This window comes from Silene latifolia, chromosome Y, assembly GCF_048544455.1.
Source record: "Silene latifolia isolate original U9 population chromosome Y, ASM4854445v1, whole genome shotgun sequence".
NCBI lineage: Eukaryota > Viridiplantae > Streptophyta > Magnoliopsida > Caryophyllales > Caryophyllaceae > Silene > Silene latifolia.
This window is the reverse complement of record NC_133538.1, coordinates 7437673-7455501: the sequence shown is the minus strand read 5'-3', so window position 1 is coordinate 7455501 and position 17829 is coordinate 7437673. Positions and strand designations below refer to the sequence as shown.

Genomic DNA, 17829 nt, shown 5'->3' with positions numbered 1-17829 from the left:
AGAAAGCAAACAAGTTCATCTTCTTAATCGCATTCTTAGCAATTCCGGAGTTCGACGGTCGAGTTCTTGTCGTTGTTTATACCGTTGAGTTCCTTGCGTCGAGGGTAAGATCTATGTACCCTTTTTATTGTCTTTCCTTTGATTTGGTTAAACCCTAATTTTGGGATTGGGGGTTTTTATGATTTGTTATGGTTAGATTGTGATTATGTGATTATGTGATAGGAGAAGGATTTGTAAAGGAGAGGTTTTGAGACAATTTGCTAGATCGTCGATGATTGTGTTGCTTTCGGGTAGGATTTCTACTCGGTATTAGTCCCATAATGGGATATTGGTAATGTGATGTATTTGGTTGTTTGATATAATGATTGTCTTGTGTTTGTGGTTGTGATTCTTTGTTGATGGTTCTCGAGATGCGTTCTCGGTGAGTGGGGTCACTTGCGGGAGTGACTTCACGCCCTAGTTTCGCCCTTCGTGGAACCCGCCACGGAAGGGGATGTGCACATTAATGGACAGGTTATCGCTCACTATGTGGAGCGGGGATTTGGTGGGTACGCTGCGGTCCCCCCCCATGGCGGGGTAGTCCAGTGGACGATCGAGTGATTGAGATGATTGGAGTTGGTTGGTTGTGTATGTGTGACAGTTAAGCTGTCTGTTTATCTTATTGTGACATGTATATTAATTGTGTGATTAGTACTGACCCCGTTTAAATGTTTTAAAAACTGTGGTGATCCATTCGGGGGTGGTGAGCAGTTGCTTGGCAGGTATATCTTGGATACGCGTGGGATCTAGCTGGGGATGGAGTCATCACATATCAGAGTCTTTAGTCTTCCGTTGTGTTTGTTAGGACAGTTCCTTTCAGTTGGTTTGTAGTTGGAGAACAGTTGTATTTTGCTTACAGTTGGTTTTGTTATGTAATCGCTAAAACTTATTTAATAAAGTATGTTTCTTCATCGTCTTATGATTATCATGCCTCGGGTAACCGAGATGGTAGCATCCTTATACCTGAGTGGTCCTGGTAAGGCACTTGGAGTTTGGGGGTGTTACACCAGATGCATTGGGCGGTAAACCTGTGCCAACAGAAGCACGCCAATTGAAGCAGCCCACTTTATGTCGGAAATGCGGTGCCAAGAAATTTGAGTATGAAACTAAAGGACTGTGTTGCTGTGATGGTGAAGTTCAACTTGCATCTAATGAATATCCAGATGAACTTGTGCAGCTTTTTACTGCAAGAAATGCACAGGCCGTGCATTTCCAGACATATTCACGCCTATACAATAACCTTTTTGCGTTCACATCTCTGGGTGGGAGTTTTGATGCAAAGAAGCAGAAAGAGATATATGTTTTTAAAGCTCATGGTCAAGTATACCATAACCTTCCCGATCTTATACCTATGAACAACATACCTAAGTATTTGCAGTTGTACTTCTACGATGCACAACATGAGAAGAACAATCGTTTAGGGTTGTTCCCGCACCTACAAGAGGAGATAATTACTTTGCTTATGAGCCTCATGGATGATAATCCGTATGGTAGATTCTTTAGATCTCTCCGAGAAATTGAGGTCACACAAGATACAAGGATAATGCTAAACACTCATACTAGCCTTGACCAACGTGTGTATAATGCTCCAACGTCGGATGAGGTGGCCGCAGTGTGGCTTGACAGTACAATGTTGCAAGAAAAAGAGGGCCCACACATCGTTGCCTACGGGAGAGCTGAAACAACACACCAAATTAAGCATTTTTACGGATGCTATGACCCGCTGCAGTATCCACTGCTACTGCCGAAGGGGGAAAGCGGGTGGCACCAGGGTTTGAAGAAGGTTTCCACCCCAACTATGGATGCTTCAACCAGTTCTTTGTTCCCTTTATCAGCAACTGTAAATGAAGAACCTGAAAGTTTAGTAGAAGCTGAAGTTACCAGTAAGTCTATTAAATTCCCAATATTGTCGTCTTGCGTACCATTTAAGTTCTAACGTTCAGATTTCTATTACCAGATGCTGCTAGGAGACACACCAAAGCTGACAAACGTATATCATGTAGAGAATATTATGCATATAAGTTACAAATTCGACCTGGTAACTTGCTTCTTCGAGGAGGAAGGTTGTTCCAGCAATTCATTGTGGATATGTACGTCAAAATTGAAAACACGCGCCTTGACTTTATACGATTAAACCAAGATACTATTCGTGCTGATCTGTACCAAGGGATCTTGGACACCCTAGAGCTTGGGGAAAATAGCACATCAAATGTCGGGAGAAGGATGATACTGCCACCATCTTTTCTTGGAGGGCCACGTGACATGAGACGTTGTTACTTAAACGCAATGGCTCTCGTTCAAAAATATGGCAAACCTGACATATTCCTGACAATGACATGCAATCCTAACTGGATTGAAATCAAAACAGAACTGGCGCCTGGGGAGCAGGCACATAATAGACCAGACTTGGTTGCGCGGATATTCCATGCTAAATTGACAGCGTTAAGAAAAGAAATAATGGAGAGAAAGGTATTTGGGGAAGTTGCTGCCGTCATAAATGTTGTGGAATTTCAGAAGCGTGGCCTCCCTCACGCACATTTTTTAATTATACTCAGAGGAGATGACAAGATAAGAAACCCGGAGAGTTTTGACAGATACGTCTCTGCAGAGATACCTTCACGAGAAAACCCACATTTGAGAGGTGTTGTTTTACGCCATATGATGCACGGACCATGTGGAAAGGAATTTCCTAAGTGCCAATGCATGCAGTTAAAGAAGGGTAAAAGAGTGTGCAAGTCTGAGTATCCAAAGAAGTTTAGCGACTTCACCACAAATGGCTCGGATTGTTACCCACTGTATAGAAGGCGGGACACTGGAAAGACTGTCTTGGTTAGGAAAGTTAAGATGGAAAATAGATCCGTAATACCATACAATCCCTACCTTCTCGCAATGTTTGACTGCCATCTTAATGTTGAGGTGTGTTCCACTATAAAGATTGTCAAATACCTGTATAAGTACGTATACAAGGGTCACGATCGTATTTCATTCAATGTGGCAGCTGGGGAAACCACTCAGTATGTAGATGAGATTGAAAGGTATCAATCTGGTAGGTGGGTTTCTCCTCCAGAAGCGGCTTGGAGGATTTTTGGTTTCAATTTGTTCGATATTTACCCACCTGTTCACCCGTTGCCGGTATATACACCTAATGGACAAACGGTCAGCTTTGAACCACACGAAACCTTGCAAGGAATTGTTGAGGATGAACATAGAATAAAAACTATGTTAACTGAATTTTTCAAGGCAAACTCTAAACAAAAAGGAGGTCCAAAATACCTTTATAGCGAATTCCCAGAGCACTTTGTCTGGAATGGGAAGCGTAAGGAATGGAAGGCGAGGGACCGTGGGGTTGCGATTGGTAGAGTTGCACATGCAGCTCCTGGAGAAGGGGAAAGGTATTATCTCAGGTTGTTATTGGCGCATGTAAGGGGTCCTACGTCCTTTGAAGACCTGTTGACATTTGAGGGCATTATATATACATCATTTCAAGAGGCTGCTCTTAAAAGGGGCATACTGGAGCAGGATAATGTAGCTGATCACTGTATGGACGAGGCCGTGCAGGTAGAAATGCCGCATGCTTTGCGCCGGTTGTTTGCAACGATACTCATTTTTAGCTGCCCAAATAATCCTAAAGATTTTTGGGAAAGGTACTACGAAGCTCTTTCAGAGGATTTCAGAAAACAAATTGGGAATGACGAACATAGAGTCTTACAGTTGACTGCTGGACAGATTGAACAATTCTTAGAGGGGATGGGCAGAACTTTTGCAGATTTTAACCTACAACATCTACAGATTGCAGAAGAGCCGGGGCTGCATAGTACTAGGGATATAGAGGATGCTCTTAATGCTCCTGTTCCTCATGAACAGCTCGCTTCTAGAAAGAAACTAAATGCGGGCCAAAAAAATGCATATAAAACAATAATGTATCATGTGAAAAATAGCATACCTGGGGCTTTTTTCATCGATGGACCAGGTGGAACAGGCAAGACTTTCCTATATGGTGCTCTCTATGCAAAAGTTCGAGCGATGGGCAAAATATGTTTGCCTACTGCTACGTCAGGAATCGCAGCGTCGAATTTGCCAACGGGCAGGACTACACATTCAAGGTTCAAGTTACCGCTCGACACTGATGAATCTCTTGCATGTGCTGTTCCTAAGCAAGGTAGTCTTGCTTGTTTGTTGAGAGAAGCATCTCTTATAATTTGGGACGAGGCTTCTATGGCAAAGAAAGAGAACATTGAGGCCGTTAACTTGCTACTACAAGATGTATGCAGCAACTCAAACCTCTTCGGCGGTAAAATTGTTGTATTTGGCGGAGATTTCCGTCAAGTTCTCCCTGTCCTACCACGCCGTACACAACAGGAGGCGGTTGAGACTAGCATTGTCAGTTCAAAAATCTGGCCTAGCCTTACAAAGTTTAGTCTTACTGAGAACATAAGGGCAAGGGCGGATCCTGAGTTCTCTGATTTCCTGCTCAGACTTGGAGATGGGCTGTTACAGTCAGTGGAATCTTCCAATGTGAATTTACCTCCTCAACTAATATTACACCCTAATGGAACTACATGCCCAGTAGAGCTTCTGGTTGATTCAGTATTCCCTGAAGTGAAGCATACTTCATTTAGTCCAGACATTTTCACTGATAGGGCCATTTTAACACCGAGGAACAATGATGTGGATTTAATAAACAAATTGCTTATAGAGAAATTCCCGGGCCAAGAATACATATACAAGAGTTTTGATAGGGTCATTGACGACAGCTGTAACGTATACCCGTCTGAGTTCTTGAATACACTCTGTCCTCCTGGAATGACCCCACATGAACTGGTAATCAAAGAAAACTCTCCAGTAATTTTACTGAGAAGTCTCGATCCTGCAGCGGGGCTATGTAATGGAACGCGGTTAATTTGCAAGAAATTTTTCCCAAACATGGTTGAATGTGAGATATCGACCGGGTATTACACAGGGGAACGTGTATTCCTTCCAAGAATAACATTGAAACCATCAAAAGGGTCGAAATATCCTATTAATTTTGAGAGAAGGCAGTTTCCTATAAAGTTAAGCTTTGCTATGACGATAAACAAAGCTCAGGGGCAGACGTTGGAAAGAGTTGGTGTTTATTTACCTAAACCGTGTTTCTCGCATGGACAATTATATGTGGCTCTTTCACGTGCTAGGTCGGCACAACAGCTCAAAGTATTACAGGACATACACATAGGTGACGACGCTGACACATCGTCTGTGAAGAATATCGTCTCTTTTGAAATGTTGAGAAGGGCGGGGATCAGGTCGTGGTGAAAGGTTAGAAATACATTTTGCCTTTTGTAAATCTGTCCAATTAGGGCCGATGACCTATATTCGCAACCTTTTTAAAGTATACTTGAAAACAAGGTTGCTAGCGCTTAAGTATGTATACAACATACACAAATTAAAATGAGGAAAGATAATGGACGTAAATTGAGGTACATTGTTTGGACTAGGCAGTCAATTGTGTAGGAACAAAATACGAGCGAATAGAACTGACTCTCCACTTTCTATTGTTTCAGGTGTGTGGGAGCTATGGCGAAGTATAGAACCATTACTGCAGCCGTCAAGTTTTGTGTAGCGCGTGGTGTCCAACACTATGAACAACGGACCATCCTTCTTTAATAAACGTGAAGATAATCCCACGTGCTCTATGTGAAATAAATGTGTGTATTTTGTCATGATTAACTAAGTTAACAACGATTATCATGTGCTCTATGCATGTTTTATTGTGAACATTGAACGGACAATGTGACGTAATTCAGAAGTCTTTTCAGGTGAAAAAAAAAGGTATTTTTGTGCTTCCTTGGAGTTTTTATTATGTAAATTAGTAGCAACTAGGGTGGATGAAATGGGATGTTTAGCTTGGTAGTCTACGCAGTAATGCCTTTGGTCACTTGCTCTATAGGATAATTGAAGTTGTAGAGCTGGTAAGAAGTAGCAGGTGTATAGCTAAATCCTGGCATGTTTACCGTTTTTTAGAAAGGCATCGCTGTTCGTTGGGTATTTTTAAAAACAGTAGCAAAAATGGCAATGGCCTCTAAACTATGAAAAATATATCTGGATTTGGATTTTTTGCAGTCTACATATGGCTCACTATTTAATAGATGCATTTCAGTAGATAATTAAGAGTGAGAATGTTCATTGCATTAACTTGCGGGATAACTTCAAACAGCACCAAGGCAAAGACATACACAAGCCGATGAAAATATCTTGGGGTACCGCGCGCCCATCTCCTAAGGGACAAGAAATGTAGTTTAGTCTACTCTCTCGTACTCCGTGCACAAATGTTTAGCATTTGTCTGTCACATAATAGTAAAAAAAACTATGATCGCGGCTATGGCTATTAGTTAGTACTTGCTTGTTGCTACCTCGACTAATAGTCTAATACATAAACTACCTAAACTACTGGCCAACACTTTTAATGCCAGATTTTGTATTCTAACATATTGAGAATTGGTAAACAAAGGATGAAAGAAAAGTTTTATTCGGACTCAAATAAACTACTCATTTACGACCATTTCCGAGTGTAATTATACAATCTAATCTTATATAAAACACGCATCAGACGAGTGAATTCATAATGTGATGAACTGAGAATATTAGAACAGGGGCAAACCAAAGAAATCCGTCTTCCAATTACACTAGATCGTTCTACATATTGGGGTTCCGCGCGCAACGCGCGCGGAGCAACAACTAGTGTATATAAATGTGACAATCATGAAACTTGGAATTTTTATGAATGTTTAAAATAGATAAATACGAATTAGTTTTTCTAACATGCACCCATGTCAATTACGAAGTATAAATTAAGAATGCTTCAAGGTTTGATTAAGGTTGAGGATTTACTTTAACTATTTTTTTTGTGAGGTTAAACTCGAGACAAAGACTTTTTTAAGGAGTACATCGTCGAGCATTGTGGACGTTAAACTTATCTTTGAGTTGTAGCATGCACGAATCAATTTAAAAGAGTCGTATAACATGCTTTCATCATCATACATCTTTTAGATGCAATAATATATATTGATCATTTAAGTATAATACATATACTTCTTCCGTCACCATTATCTATCTATTTTTAATTAAATTATTTCTCTCACACAATAAAAAATGGCAAACAATAATTGGAACAAACAGAGTATTTGATCTTGTTATTTTCTATAGATTTATTTATTCTCTTTATATATATATTGGGACTCAAAATGTTCTAATAATAATAAAAACATAAATGTGTAATCCTGAGACCAAGTTTTGAAACATGTTACGGAACACCGACCGTTTCACTATGAACCACGCCAACACGAGCTATCGCCATTTGCCGTCCTAGATTGTGTCCGTAATACCACTAACGCACCCGATCTAAGTTTCACCTTTAATTATGTGTCGAGTTGAAATTTGTAGTCCTTAGACCAGGTTCGACCAAGTTTTAAAACCTGTCACGGAATACCAAGTGTTTCACTATAAACCATGCCAACACGAGCCATCACCATTCACCGTCCTAGATTGTGACCGTAATGTCATGAACGAATGCGACTTAAGTTTCACCCTTAATTATGTGTCGAGTTGAAATTGATTCCTTCGACCAAGTTCAACCAAGTTTTGGAACAGATCACGGAAGACCAACTGTTTCACACTATAAACCATGCCAACACGACCTATCACTGTTCACCTCCCTAGATTGTGCCTGTTATATCACAAACGAACGAACGCGACCTAAGTTTCACCCTTAATTATGTGTCGAGTTGAAAATTGTAGTCCTTAGACTAGGTTAAGCCATGTTTTGAAACATGTCCCAAAACACCAACTTACTTCACTACAAACCATGTAAACATGAGTTATCACCATTCACCGTCCCTTATTATTTCCGTAGTATCACAAACGCATGGACCTAACCATCACCCTTAATTGTGTGTCGGGTTGAAAATTGATTTCTTCTAATTTTAAACTAAATAAATAATGTGAAGAATATAATAAGTTTGAAAAAGAAGAGGTGGAATAACCAAAGAAATAGTAGAAAAAGAAAGGAGAGAAAGACAGAGGGGGAAACAGCCTTGTAGAGGATGACCTCATCCTCTCTCCTTATCAATCTTCTTCTTAGATCTTAGTTTTCGCATCTGGGTTTCTTCATATCGGTTTGTTTTTCCTTTCTATTCTTCTCTTTTCCATCTTCTTCTTCCTTTTCATCAATCAATTCTATGTTTTTTTGATTGATTTTTGTTTTGTTTTGTTTTTGATTGAATCCAGGAATCCTAGATTGGTTTATGCTTTATCCGATGTCCCTGGATTGAATTGCCTATAACCCACGTAGTGATTGATCGGAATTGTATGTTAATTCTGTTCATTTTGTATAAAACTTGAGATTTTGCTGTTGAATTGTGTTGTTTATCAGGTGGGCAGTTGTTATTTGATGATTTTGATCTAGAAAATTTGTTAAAATCTCATCTTTTTGATGTTTGTTTTACTGGAATTTGATGTTAATGAAAACTTGTGATTACTGAATTTGTAGCTTGTTAGTGTTGTAGATGGGATTGGGTGAAACTTATGAAGTGATTTTAATTTGAAATGCAGAATTAAAATAGCAAAAAAAAAAAAAAAAGAAAAAAAAAATGCAATCAGATCTTGGTAAGCTTTTTATTGGTGGGATCTCATGGGACACGGATGAAGATAGGCTCAAGGAGTATTTTGGTCAGTATGGTGAAATTGTGGAGGCTGTGATCATGAGGGATCGTATCACGGGTCGTGCTCGTGGCTTTGGTTTCATTGTGTTTGCTGATCCTGTTGTTGCTGAGCGAGTTGTTATGGAGAAGCATATGATCGATGGCCGAAGTGTGAGTACTTTGTGTTTTGATTTTTGAAATTTACTTACATTTTTTAGTGTAATTAAGGTCTGACATTAGTAGTGGCCTCTCACTTGCCTTAGCTCCTTTGAGAATTGCCAATGTTACATTTTGTATCTTTTGCTCATTGATCATCCGAATTCTATTTCTAATGGAGCTAAAGACTCGCTATCGTTGGTCATGGATTATGATCAAATAGAGTAAATTGTTTACTAAATTGGATTTGATGTCATTCTCGATGCAATTTTCAGCATTTGTCTTTTAACAAAGTGGTAAGGTTGCGTACATGAGACCTCTCCTTACCCCGTTATTTCCAGGAGCCCTTGAGGCATTGGGATGAAGTTGTTGTTTGGTGCTCCTTGTTCTTCTTCGATTCTGTTGTGGACTGAAACTCATTTGCCACATTTTTTCGTTCACATACATATTCTGATCATGCATTGATCGCTTAAACACTTTATTTAGGTTCAATTCTGCTATCCAAAAATATAATGTTTTTGACTGGTCTTTTTGGCTGTGTTGTGCTTAGGTTGAAGCAAAGAAAGCTGTCCCAAGGGATGATCAGCAGATATTAAGTCGCACCAGCAATAGCGTCCAAGGATCTCCTGGGCTTGGACGAACCAAAAAAATATTTGTGGGAGGATTGGCGTCAACAGTCACAGAGAATGACTTCAAAAACTACTTTGATAACTTTGGCAACATTACCGATGTTGTGGTGATGTATGATCACAACACCCAAAGGCCCAGAGGATTTGGCTTTATTACTTATGATTCGGAGGATGCTGTCGATAGGGTATTGCACAAAACTTTCCATGAACTCAATGGAAAAATGGTTGAAGTCAAGAGGGCTGTCCCAAAAGAGTTATCACCAGGTCCTAGTCGCAGCCCCCTCCTAGGATATAATTATGGCATGAGTAGGGGTAGTAACTTTATCAACAGTTATGCTCAAGGCTACAATCTTAGCACTATAGGAGGATATGGTAGACTGAATCCTCTTGTTACCGGTCGAAGTGGACCTCCCCCATTTGGAAATCCTGGGTTTGGAATGGGTATGGAGCCAATGATTAATGCTGGTTATAGTGCAAATTCAAATCTTAGTAACAGTCAGAACTATGCCCGGGTTTTGGGACCTTATTATGACGGCAACTCGAACAGGTATATCAGCCCGATTGGTTATAATGGGGGTAGTGGAAGAGGCGATTCTTTGGGAAGCTCGACAACCCGTAATCTTTGGCGAAACGGGTCATTTAGTAATTCCACAAACCCCACCAGCCCTTCTGGTTTGTTTGGTTCTAGTGCTGGAAACATTGGAGTTCCATTTGGAAATAGTGAATCAAACTGGGCTTCAACACCTATTCCTCAACAAACTGGAAGTAGAGGGTCTGGGTTTAATAGTAGGAATCTTGGGCACGGCTTTGGCGATGTCACTTATGGCTTGAGAAGTGGGAATTATGGAAGATCTCATGTGACAGAGCCAACTCTACCACCTTCTTTTTCTATATCAACAGGTGGTTTTGATACGTCTTATGCAGACCTGTATCATAGTGGGCCATCATATGAAGACAGTACGTGGCGTTCTGGTTCTCCTGAATTAGATATCTCTGCATCATTTGGTTTTGGTATGGGTAATACTACTGCAAATGTTGCATCTAATTCCACTGAAGGTTTTATTGGAAGCTATAATGTGAGGAATACACAATCTAATAGAGGTATTTCCTTTGATGTCCTTATTCATCTAACATTTTCATTATATATTTGATTTGTATTTCATTCATCCAGCTCTCTCCGTCAATATTCAAGACACTTACTGTTTCTCGTTGCCAATCTAAAAATTTCTATTCGCCAATTGATAGTTATGTGCTTAATTTACGAAAGAGTTGAATGTAACTAAAATTCCCATGTAAAACTTTGCTGCATATTTATTGTCTGTTGTAATTACAAAGTTTGACTCCATTTAACACTATAATTAGAATATACTCCCTCCATTTATCCATATAGCCCTATTGCCATTTCGTGGTGATTGGTTTGAGTTGGTTATGCACTACGTCAGCATCCAAAGATTCTAGGATTAAAGCTGACTGCTTTTTTTTCTTAAGTGAAGCCTTCTTGCTTGGATAATGTTATGTTAATTTTTTGTTTGTTTAAAATCAACACATACCATTTGGAAACCAATTAAGATAACTGTACATTATTTGTTTTGTTCTACGAAGTTCTCATATTAGTCCATTTTGCTTCTACAAATTGTATCCAACCTTTACGAAACCTATACCGCCTAGTTTCAATGGCTTCATGACAGTTCTTTCTGATTTTTTTTTTGAGGTTTTACATGAATTCTAAAGTACTTAGCTACGATGATTGCTTTAAAGACAACTTATTGTGAATTGTGATCCTGTTTTTCCTCTGTCCTGGATTAAAAAGATGAAAATGATAGTTGGTCCGAATTTTTCCCTAGTGTTCGCATGACAACAGGACATACCAGCCGACACTTTACATTTGTTCAAGCTGCCTGTGTTACATATTGTCAGCTAATATGTTTCCGTGACTGTAATTTACAGGAATTGCCACATAGGACCCGTGATTTGAACAACAAATGCTAATTGTTAGAATCTAAAAGTTCAGCAAAATTTGTGATACCACGAATTCCTACCACTTGCAAGTATCTCTCTGTTCATAAGGAAGACTCAGTGAGGGCTGTTCAAGATGATCTTGTGACAAGGATCGAGGTTCGAATTTCTTTTTTCCTTTTGTTTTTAAAATTCCGGTTTCCAAGTTAGTTGTTTGGCTTTAGGTTGAGCTTTAATATCAGATCACGGGATGTACTCAAGAAGTTCGTTCAAGATAGTTTATCGATGCACCTTTAGTGAAGAGGCGAGCAATAGTATATCACATATGGACCGTTGTTTTTTTCTTCCCTTTTTATCCCCTTTAACATGTTGTAAGGACTAGCTAGCCGGATTGTGCCATTACGTGTATTTTCTTATATATTTGAGGATTTCTTTCGTCCTCAGATTGTATGCAGTGAGGTTTTTGTTTTGAATTATCGGTTTGAAACAATAGCATCTTGGATTCCCGTTGAATAAGCTTAGATAATATTACTGAATTATAATATATTTTTTGTGTCCGAATATGTATGTGAACGAAACACTTCAATATTTGTACGTCATTAATATGGAATAAATGTTTGGATCGATTTCTTATTTTGTGTAGCCACTAGGTAGTATGTGCCTTCCTTTGCATTTGATATTCTGGACACCTTTATATACAACTTGGTTGCTTTCTTTAGAGCACCAGTTGCACCACATGCAACTCTAGGAGGATACGTAGTGAAACTCCCCCGGCTCCCACCCCCAGCCCTGATGTTTTAATTCTTTCGTCATAGAGGAACTTGCTTACCTAGCTCCTACTTTCAACTAAAAAAACTTTGCCAGTTTAAGTGAAATACGGAGTACAAAATCATGTGAGATGCTACCATATAGGTATTGCAAATTTCTACATTGAAATAAACGACCATTATAGGGCTTACCCTTTTTTCCCCTTCTCCTGTCTCGATGTACCACGAATATGTATGTGAGGAATCACATGTTGTTTTGGTCTAAATATTCCTAGAAGCATTTTTAGTGACTACCATAAGTAACTTATGGTACAAGTTACTAATAGCTTAGAGTAAAATCGTTTTATAAGAGAGTTTGATGTTTTAGGAGGCTTTGAGATCTTCATATCTACCATTTTGATACGTCTCTTTAAAACCCGTTCCAGTTCCTAGATCTCTCTGATCGTATTAGAATTTTCAATATTTGGTTTCGAAGAGGACTCCAACATCCACATTCTCAAGCACGAGATATTGAACCTTGTCGGTCGTTTTATGACACGGGTCAAAGTTCCAAAAGTTATTTTTCTATAGGAAAATTTGAGAGGATTTTCCTAAAACTTAGTATGCATCATGTGCTTAAAAAGGATAGGAAGGTGATCCTAAAAATGCAGGGATGTGCTCCACCAACCTAAATTAAGGGGAGAAAGGGGTAGTAAAGTGACAGAAAGAGGAGTAAAAGAGACCATAGGATTCCTGAAAATGAAGGGTATGGGGGCCATGAAATCATCATGGTTGTTTGTGCTTTAAAAGGGTCAGCCTTTGAAACCTAAATATATTTCGTCTGTGTGGTCTGTCTGTATGTGTGTGTCACCCCTTATCTCCCACCACCATATCCACATACAGGATTTCCTCATTACTGGATCACGTTTCTGTGGTCCTTTCTTGTGGAAAAAAAACCGTTCACTTCATCTTTTTTTTTTTTGGTAATCTTATTACTCCGTATTATATGCGTGATCTTAGGGTAACACGGTTTTGTCCTATAAAACTATATGAATAGTCACGTTAGTAATAAAATCACTCTCAGTCGTCAGCTGTCACTCACTAGTCATTGTTCATTCGTTCTTTGTTGGTATTTGCTAGCTCACATGTTGTTGACGTTTGCTTTGGTAGAGCTCACACACAAATCGTCACACTCAACTTGTTAAAACCCAATGCCAGAATTTTTCACGATAGCTCTTTTTAAATGTACACTTCTCATCTAGTTTTCCCTCTTCTTAGGCCTGAAACGCCTCTAGCACATTGTGATGACAGTGATTGTCTGAAAGAATTTTATGGTACGATAAAATGAAAAAGCAATCGCCCGCCCCTTGAATTTTTGCTTGCATTGTATAGGATCCCCATGCTTGAAAAGAGGAAAATATTGTCATTAGACTTTATTATTTTCGTTGTCGGACATCCTAAAATTTCAAGTCATTTTAAAAGGGACGACTGAACCTTACTCGAAAAAAAAAACTTTTACGAAAAGTAAAAGCTTTAATTAGAAGCGAGTTTGGCTTTTCATAAAAAAAAAAAAAAAAGCGAGTTAGTGGTGGGGGAAATTAATGCTCCAAACATGGTGTTTAAGATCATAGATTTAATTTAAGAGAAAATTGTAACTTACCACCTCCTATTTACCGTATTTTACAAACTACCACCTTGTATTTCGTTTATTACAACATACCACCTACATTACACCCTATATATCCCATCTACCACCGTATTTCAATACCGCACATCATTTACTCAAGTCTCGACTCGTTAAATTAACAAATTATAGATTGACAAAAATACCCTTACTTTAATTCACTCAAAACACATACTAACACTAAAACTAAAAGATAAAGATCATTCATCATCTCAACACTGCACACCCCAATAATTCATCATCATCAACAAATTTCAGTCACCCAAAAAAAAAAAAAATGATCCTCCCCGAACTGATTCGTTTCTTACCACCGCCACCTAACCACCGCCTCACTACCACCCTCTGCGTTGTCAACCCCTTCACAAATATCGACCTCACAAACTCATCTTCTTCATCTGTCACCTATCCTCCTAATTAGCCCTAAACCCATCCTGCACTAGACCCGCCATCTTCACTCTTCACCATTCCAATCACACCTCCAACAACATACTCAAACCCACCACACCAATCCCTTTCCCACTATCAACCGCCTCCAACATGAGCTCTCTTTTCAGTCGATACTCCACCACCACATCAAAAACAAATTGATTCCTTTTAAATACCATCCCAAATCTATGAAAGCGTCTCTATCACCCACGAAAATCCTAGATCTAGGGTTTTCGTGTGTGGGGGAGAAGATTTTGTGAATTCGGGGTGATCGTGGCGAGAAGTTGGAGGTCGGCTTGTGGTGATAAATTGGATGGTGAGGGGTATAATTTGGAAAATTTTTAGTAATTCAAAGTAAACTACATACGAATTTCTCGTTGAGATTGTGTAAGATAGATGAGATGAATGATTGTTGGTTTTCTTTACATATGAAGCCATGAAGGTCTGCCTAATTTTAATTGTTGGATGTTGATTCATTAAACATAATCTTACTTTGATTTACTTCTGGGTTCAAGAAGTTTGATTTTGTTTGTATTCTAATTAGATAGTAGTGACTGTTTTGAAGGAATTACGCCAAGGGTGTTTTGGTCACTCCATAATTTATTCACTTAATGAGTCGGGAATTAAGTTAAATTATGATCGGAAATGAAATGCGGTGGGAGTTCGGATATATATAGTGTAATGTAGGTGGTAATTTGTAATAAACGAAATACAAGGTGTTAGTTTGTAAAATACGGTAAATAGGAGGTGGTAAGTTACAATTTTCTCTTAATTTAACTAAAGAATTGATAGTTAACAATAAGGTAGGGTAGGGTCCTTTCAAAAGGTAGTTGAGAGAGGGGACGTATGAACTAGGTAGCACCAAAACGGACACGGACACGGACACTGACACGACACGGAAACGGACACGCGACACGACATCTCATGAAATTTAGGACACGGGACACGACATTTAAATTTAATAAAATATATATTTTATAGTTATTTATGTGCGATTTTATTTTTGAAAATGTATTTGAATATTAAATTTAAATAAGTGAAGGTAAAACTTGACGTTAATTATAACTCATTTTCATTTCTAAAACCAAAAACCAACTTATAATCAATCTATTTCGGCATCTCATTACTAGTCTAAAGAACATCATTTACCGCTAATTCAACTTATTTCTCCACCAAATTCAACCATATAACAATTCACGCCATTTACCTTAAATTCATCTTGATTATGTTTGAAGGTGTGTCCAAATACCATGGACACGGCTCAAAATACCATGGATACGTGCCCAAATAAAAGATGAAAGTTAGACACGGCTTTACAAGTGTCCGACACGTTTTGACGTGTGTCCGACGAGTGTCGTGTCCGACACGGGTGTTCGACACGGGACCCCGATTAAGAGGCATATATGACCGTTAATCTGTTAGTGTTTTTGGCGCCTTAATTGAAATTCAAAGGAGGTACTACAGTATATCTTATCCAACTGAATGTCCACTGGTGGGCCCAATATAATACTCCATGCAACAAGCAATTCAATTGCCGGCCCACTTTTTTTAGCGCCTTTTTTACCTACTTGTGTCTAGTTGCTTTCCCATATTCCTAAACAACTCCCTTAGAAAGGAAAGGAAATTAACCATCTTTTATCCTTCTATTTTTTTTAGTAAGTTTTGTGTGAGATGGTTTTACTCTGATCTAATTGTAAGATGCAGGGTGGTCTCGGAGTTTTTGGGGAGTCTTGTGCGAAATTTAAAGATGGGGCTGTGAACCCCCGCTATAACGCGGAAAATATAACTTATAAATTGGAGCGGAAACTAGGAAATTTTTGAAACTTTTAAAGTTTAAAGCGCGGGTTCATTAAAATCTAAAACCCAAATAAAGAATGCGGAAATAAAGTTAAATTTATACAAACGTGATAGTCAAAGATGAAGGAAAATATATCCCTCGAATGACAATACAACACTAGGTGAGTCTAAGCAATCCTAATAAAACGACTACTAGTCCAAGGTGCTCGCTAGCTCATACGTCTAAACCCCACAAATGCATCTTCACAAACCTGTCATTCATGTAAACATGAAAGCCACAGTAAGTGGGGAGTAATTCAAGGTTCTCCCAGCCACAAAATGTCAAGACGAACATAACAAAGCACATAAACAGATAATCAGATTAAGATAAGATATGAATAAATGGAATTATAGCTAAACATATGATCTTACATATTTAAGAATACAAGTATAAGAAAAGGAATGAGATAGGCTAGTATGTAAGACATAAACAATGCTAAATAATAGAGAAGGAATGTACATGGAGTAATATGAAGACCACTTAACCATGAGTACGTAATTCAAGTAGATATGACCAATGTGACCATCCAGAATGCAAACATTTACTACTCTTAGACCACAATTTCCCCGAGTAGGACTACGATAATGATACGGTCCTAGTCTAAATCTGCAGATTCTCGGGTGTACATCCCGATTCGACGTGCCCCAGCACAGCACGCACCCAAGACTCGACTACTAATGGAGACCGAGTACCCCAATCGCCAGAACAGCACGAAAGTGGCGGAAAGTCTAAGATAAGACTCACTTACAAAGACAAAGACAAGTGGCCAAAACCACACTTGCGTAACAAAGACAAGTGGGCCAAACCCGTACTTGCCAGAACAGCACAAGTAGGGCGTAAATGTAAATCAAGCATATATGATAGTATTATGGCATTTCTACAAGAATACGACTCTTTACCAACCATTGTGTAAATTTAGCCATTTGTACTTGTATAACATAAATGGGCATTTCATTTCATTTCTACACGATACTTGAGCAAAGTATACTAAATGCAATGTACACCTTCTCATAGTATATAGGTAAACATTCCAAAGAAATTTTATAAAACACTTGATCAAAATATAATAAATTTAATTGGACCTTCTATTAACATTTTGATAACATTTCTTTTCATTCTCATAAAGTACTTGTATATAAATGTAATAAACGAGCATGGATTATTTACGTCATGATAGATATGAGGCGGAAATGTAAACAATTCAATCACAAATATTTATGAGCATACAATAATTAAATTGAACTCCTTTTATAAGGAAAACATGTCATTTCATAAATAAATGAGATAATTAATAAATGTACTTCACAATTATAAATCATGGGAAAAGAATATAAAAATGAACGATATTTAACGAATTACGTTATATAAAACACGAGACGGAAATTTAAATATTTCAAATGAACTAAACTAGGCGCCTAAAGAAATCCATAACTACGACTCAAGGACCGTTTGGGCAGCCCTATTTTCCGCCTCAACAACCACCTATGGCAAAGGCTGCACTCACCTAAGCCACTGCCTAGGCCAGGCAACCACTGCCCAGTCCCAAACAGCCACCATTACGACCCAAAATCAGCCGTGACCAACCAGTCCATAGGACGGGTTTATAACTTCAAACACAACTCAGCCCATTGAAAAAAAAAACATGTAAACAGCTGGTGAAAGATCAAACGTATACAAAGGG

At 38.6% G+C, this 17829-nt stretch overlaps 2 protein-coding genes across 5 annotated transcripts; both read left to right on the top strand.

Moving 5' to 3' along the window:
• The first annotated feature begins 1139 nt into the window (after positions 1–1139).
• Positions 1140–5331, top strand: LOC141627538 (uncharacterized). The gene is made up of 3 exons (XM_074440780.1): positions 1140–1169; positions 1217–1922; positions 1997–5331. The coding sequence occupies exons 1-3, from the start codon at positions 1140–1142 to the stop codon at positions 5329–5331; spliced, it is 4071 nt and encodes a 1356-aa protein (XP_074296881.1).
• Positions 5332–7947: 2616 nt separating this feature from the next.
• On the top strand, positions 7948–12001 carry LOC141629312 (heterogeneous nuclear ribonucleoprotein 1-like). 4 transcript variants are annotated; one of them, XR_012537264.1, is made up of 6 exons: positions 7994–8189; positions 8302–8380; positions 8626–8885; positions 9421–10600; positions 11447–11614; positions 11698–12001. XR_012537264.1 is itself a non-coding variant. In XM_074442333.1 (5 exons), exons 3-5 carry the CDS (start codon positions 8664–8666, stop codon positions 11458–11460), a joined length of 1416 nt encoding a protein of 471 aa, XP_074298434.1. In that variant the 5' UTR covers positions 7984–8189; positions 8302–8380; positions 8626–8663; the 3' UTR covers positions 11461–12001. The 4 variants fall into 4 exon arrangements, 2 of the variants coding, with proteins under 2 accessions (XP_074298435.1, XP_074298434.1); XM_074442333.1 differs by having other exon boundaries at positions 7984–8189; positions 11447–12001; XR_012537265.1 differs by lacking the exon at positions 8302–8380 and having other exon boundaries at positions 8063–8189.
• Positions 12002–17829: the final 5828 nt, after the last annotated feature.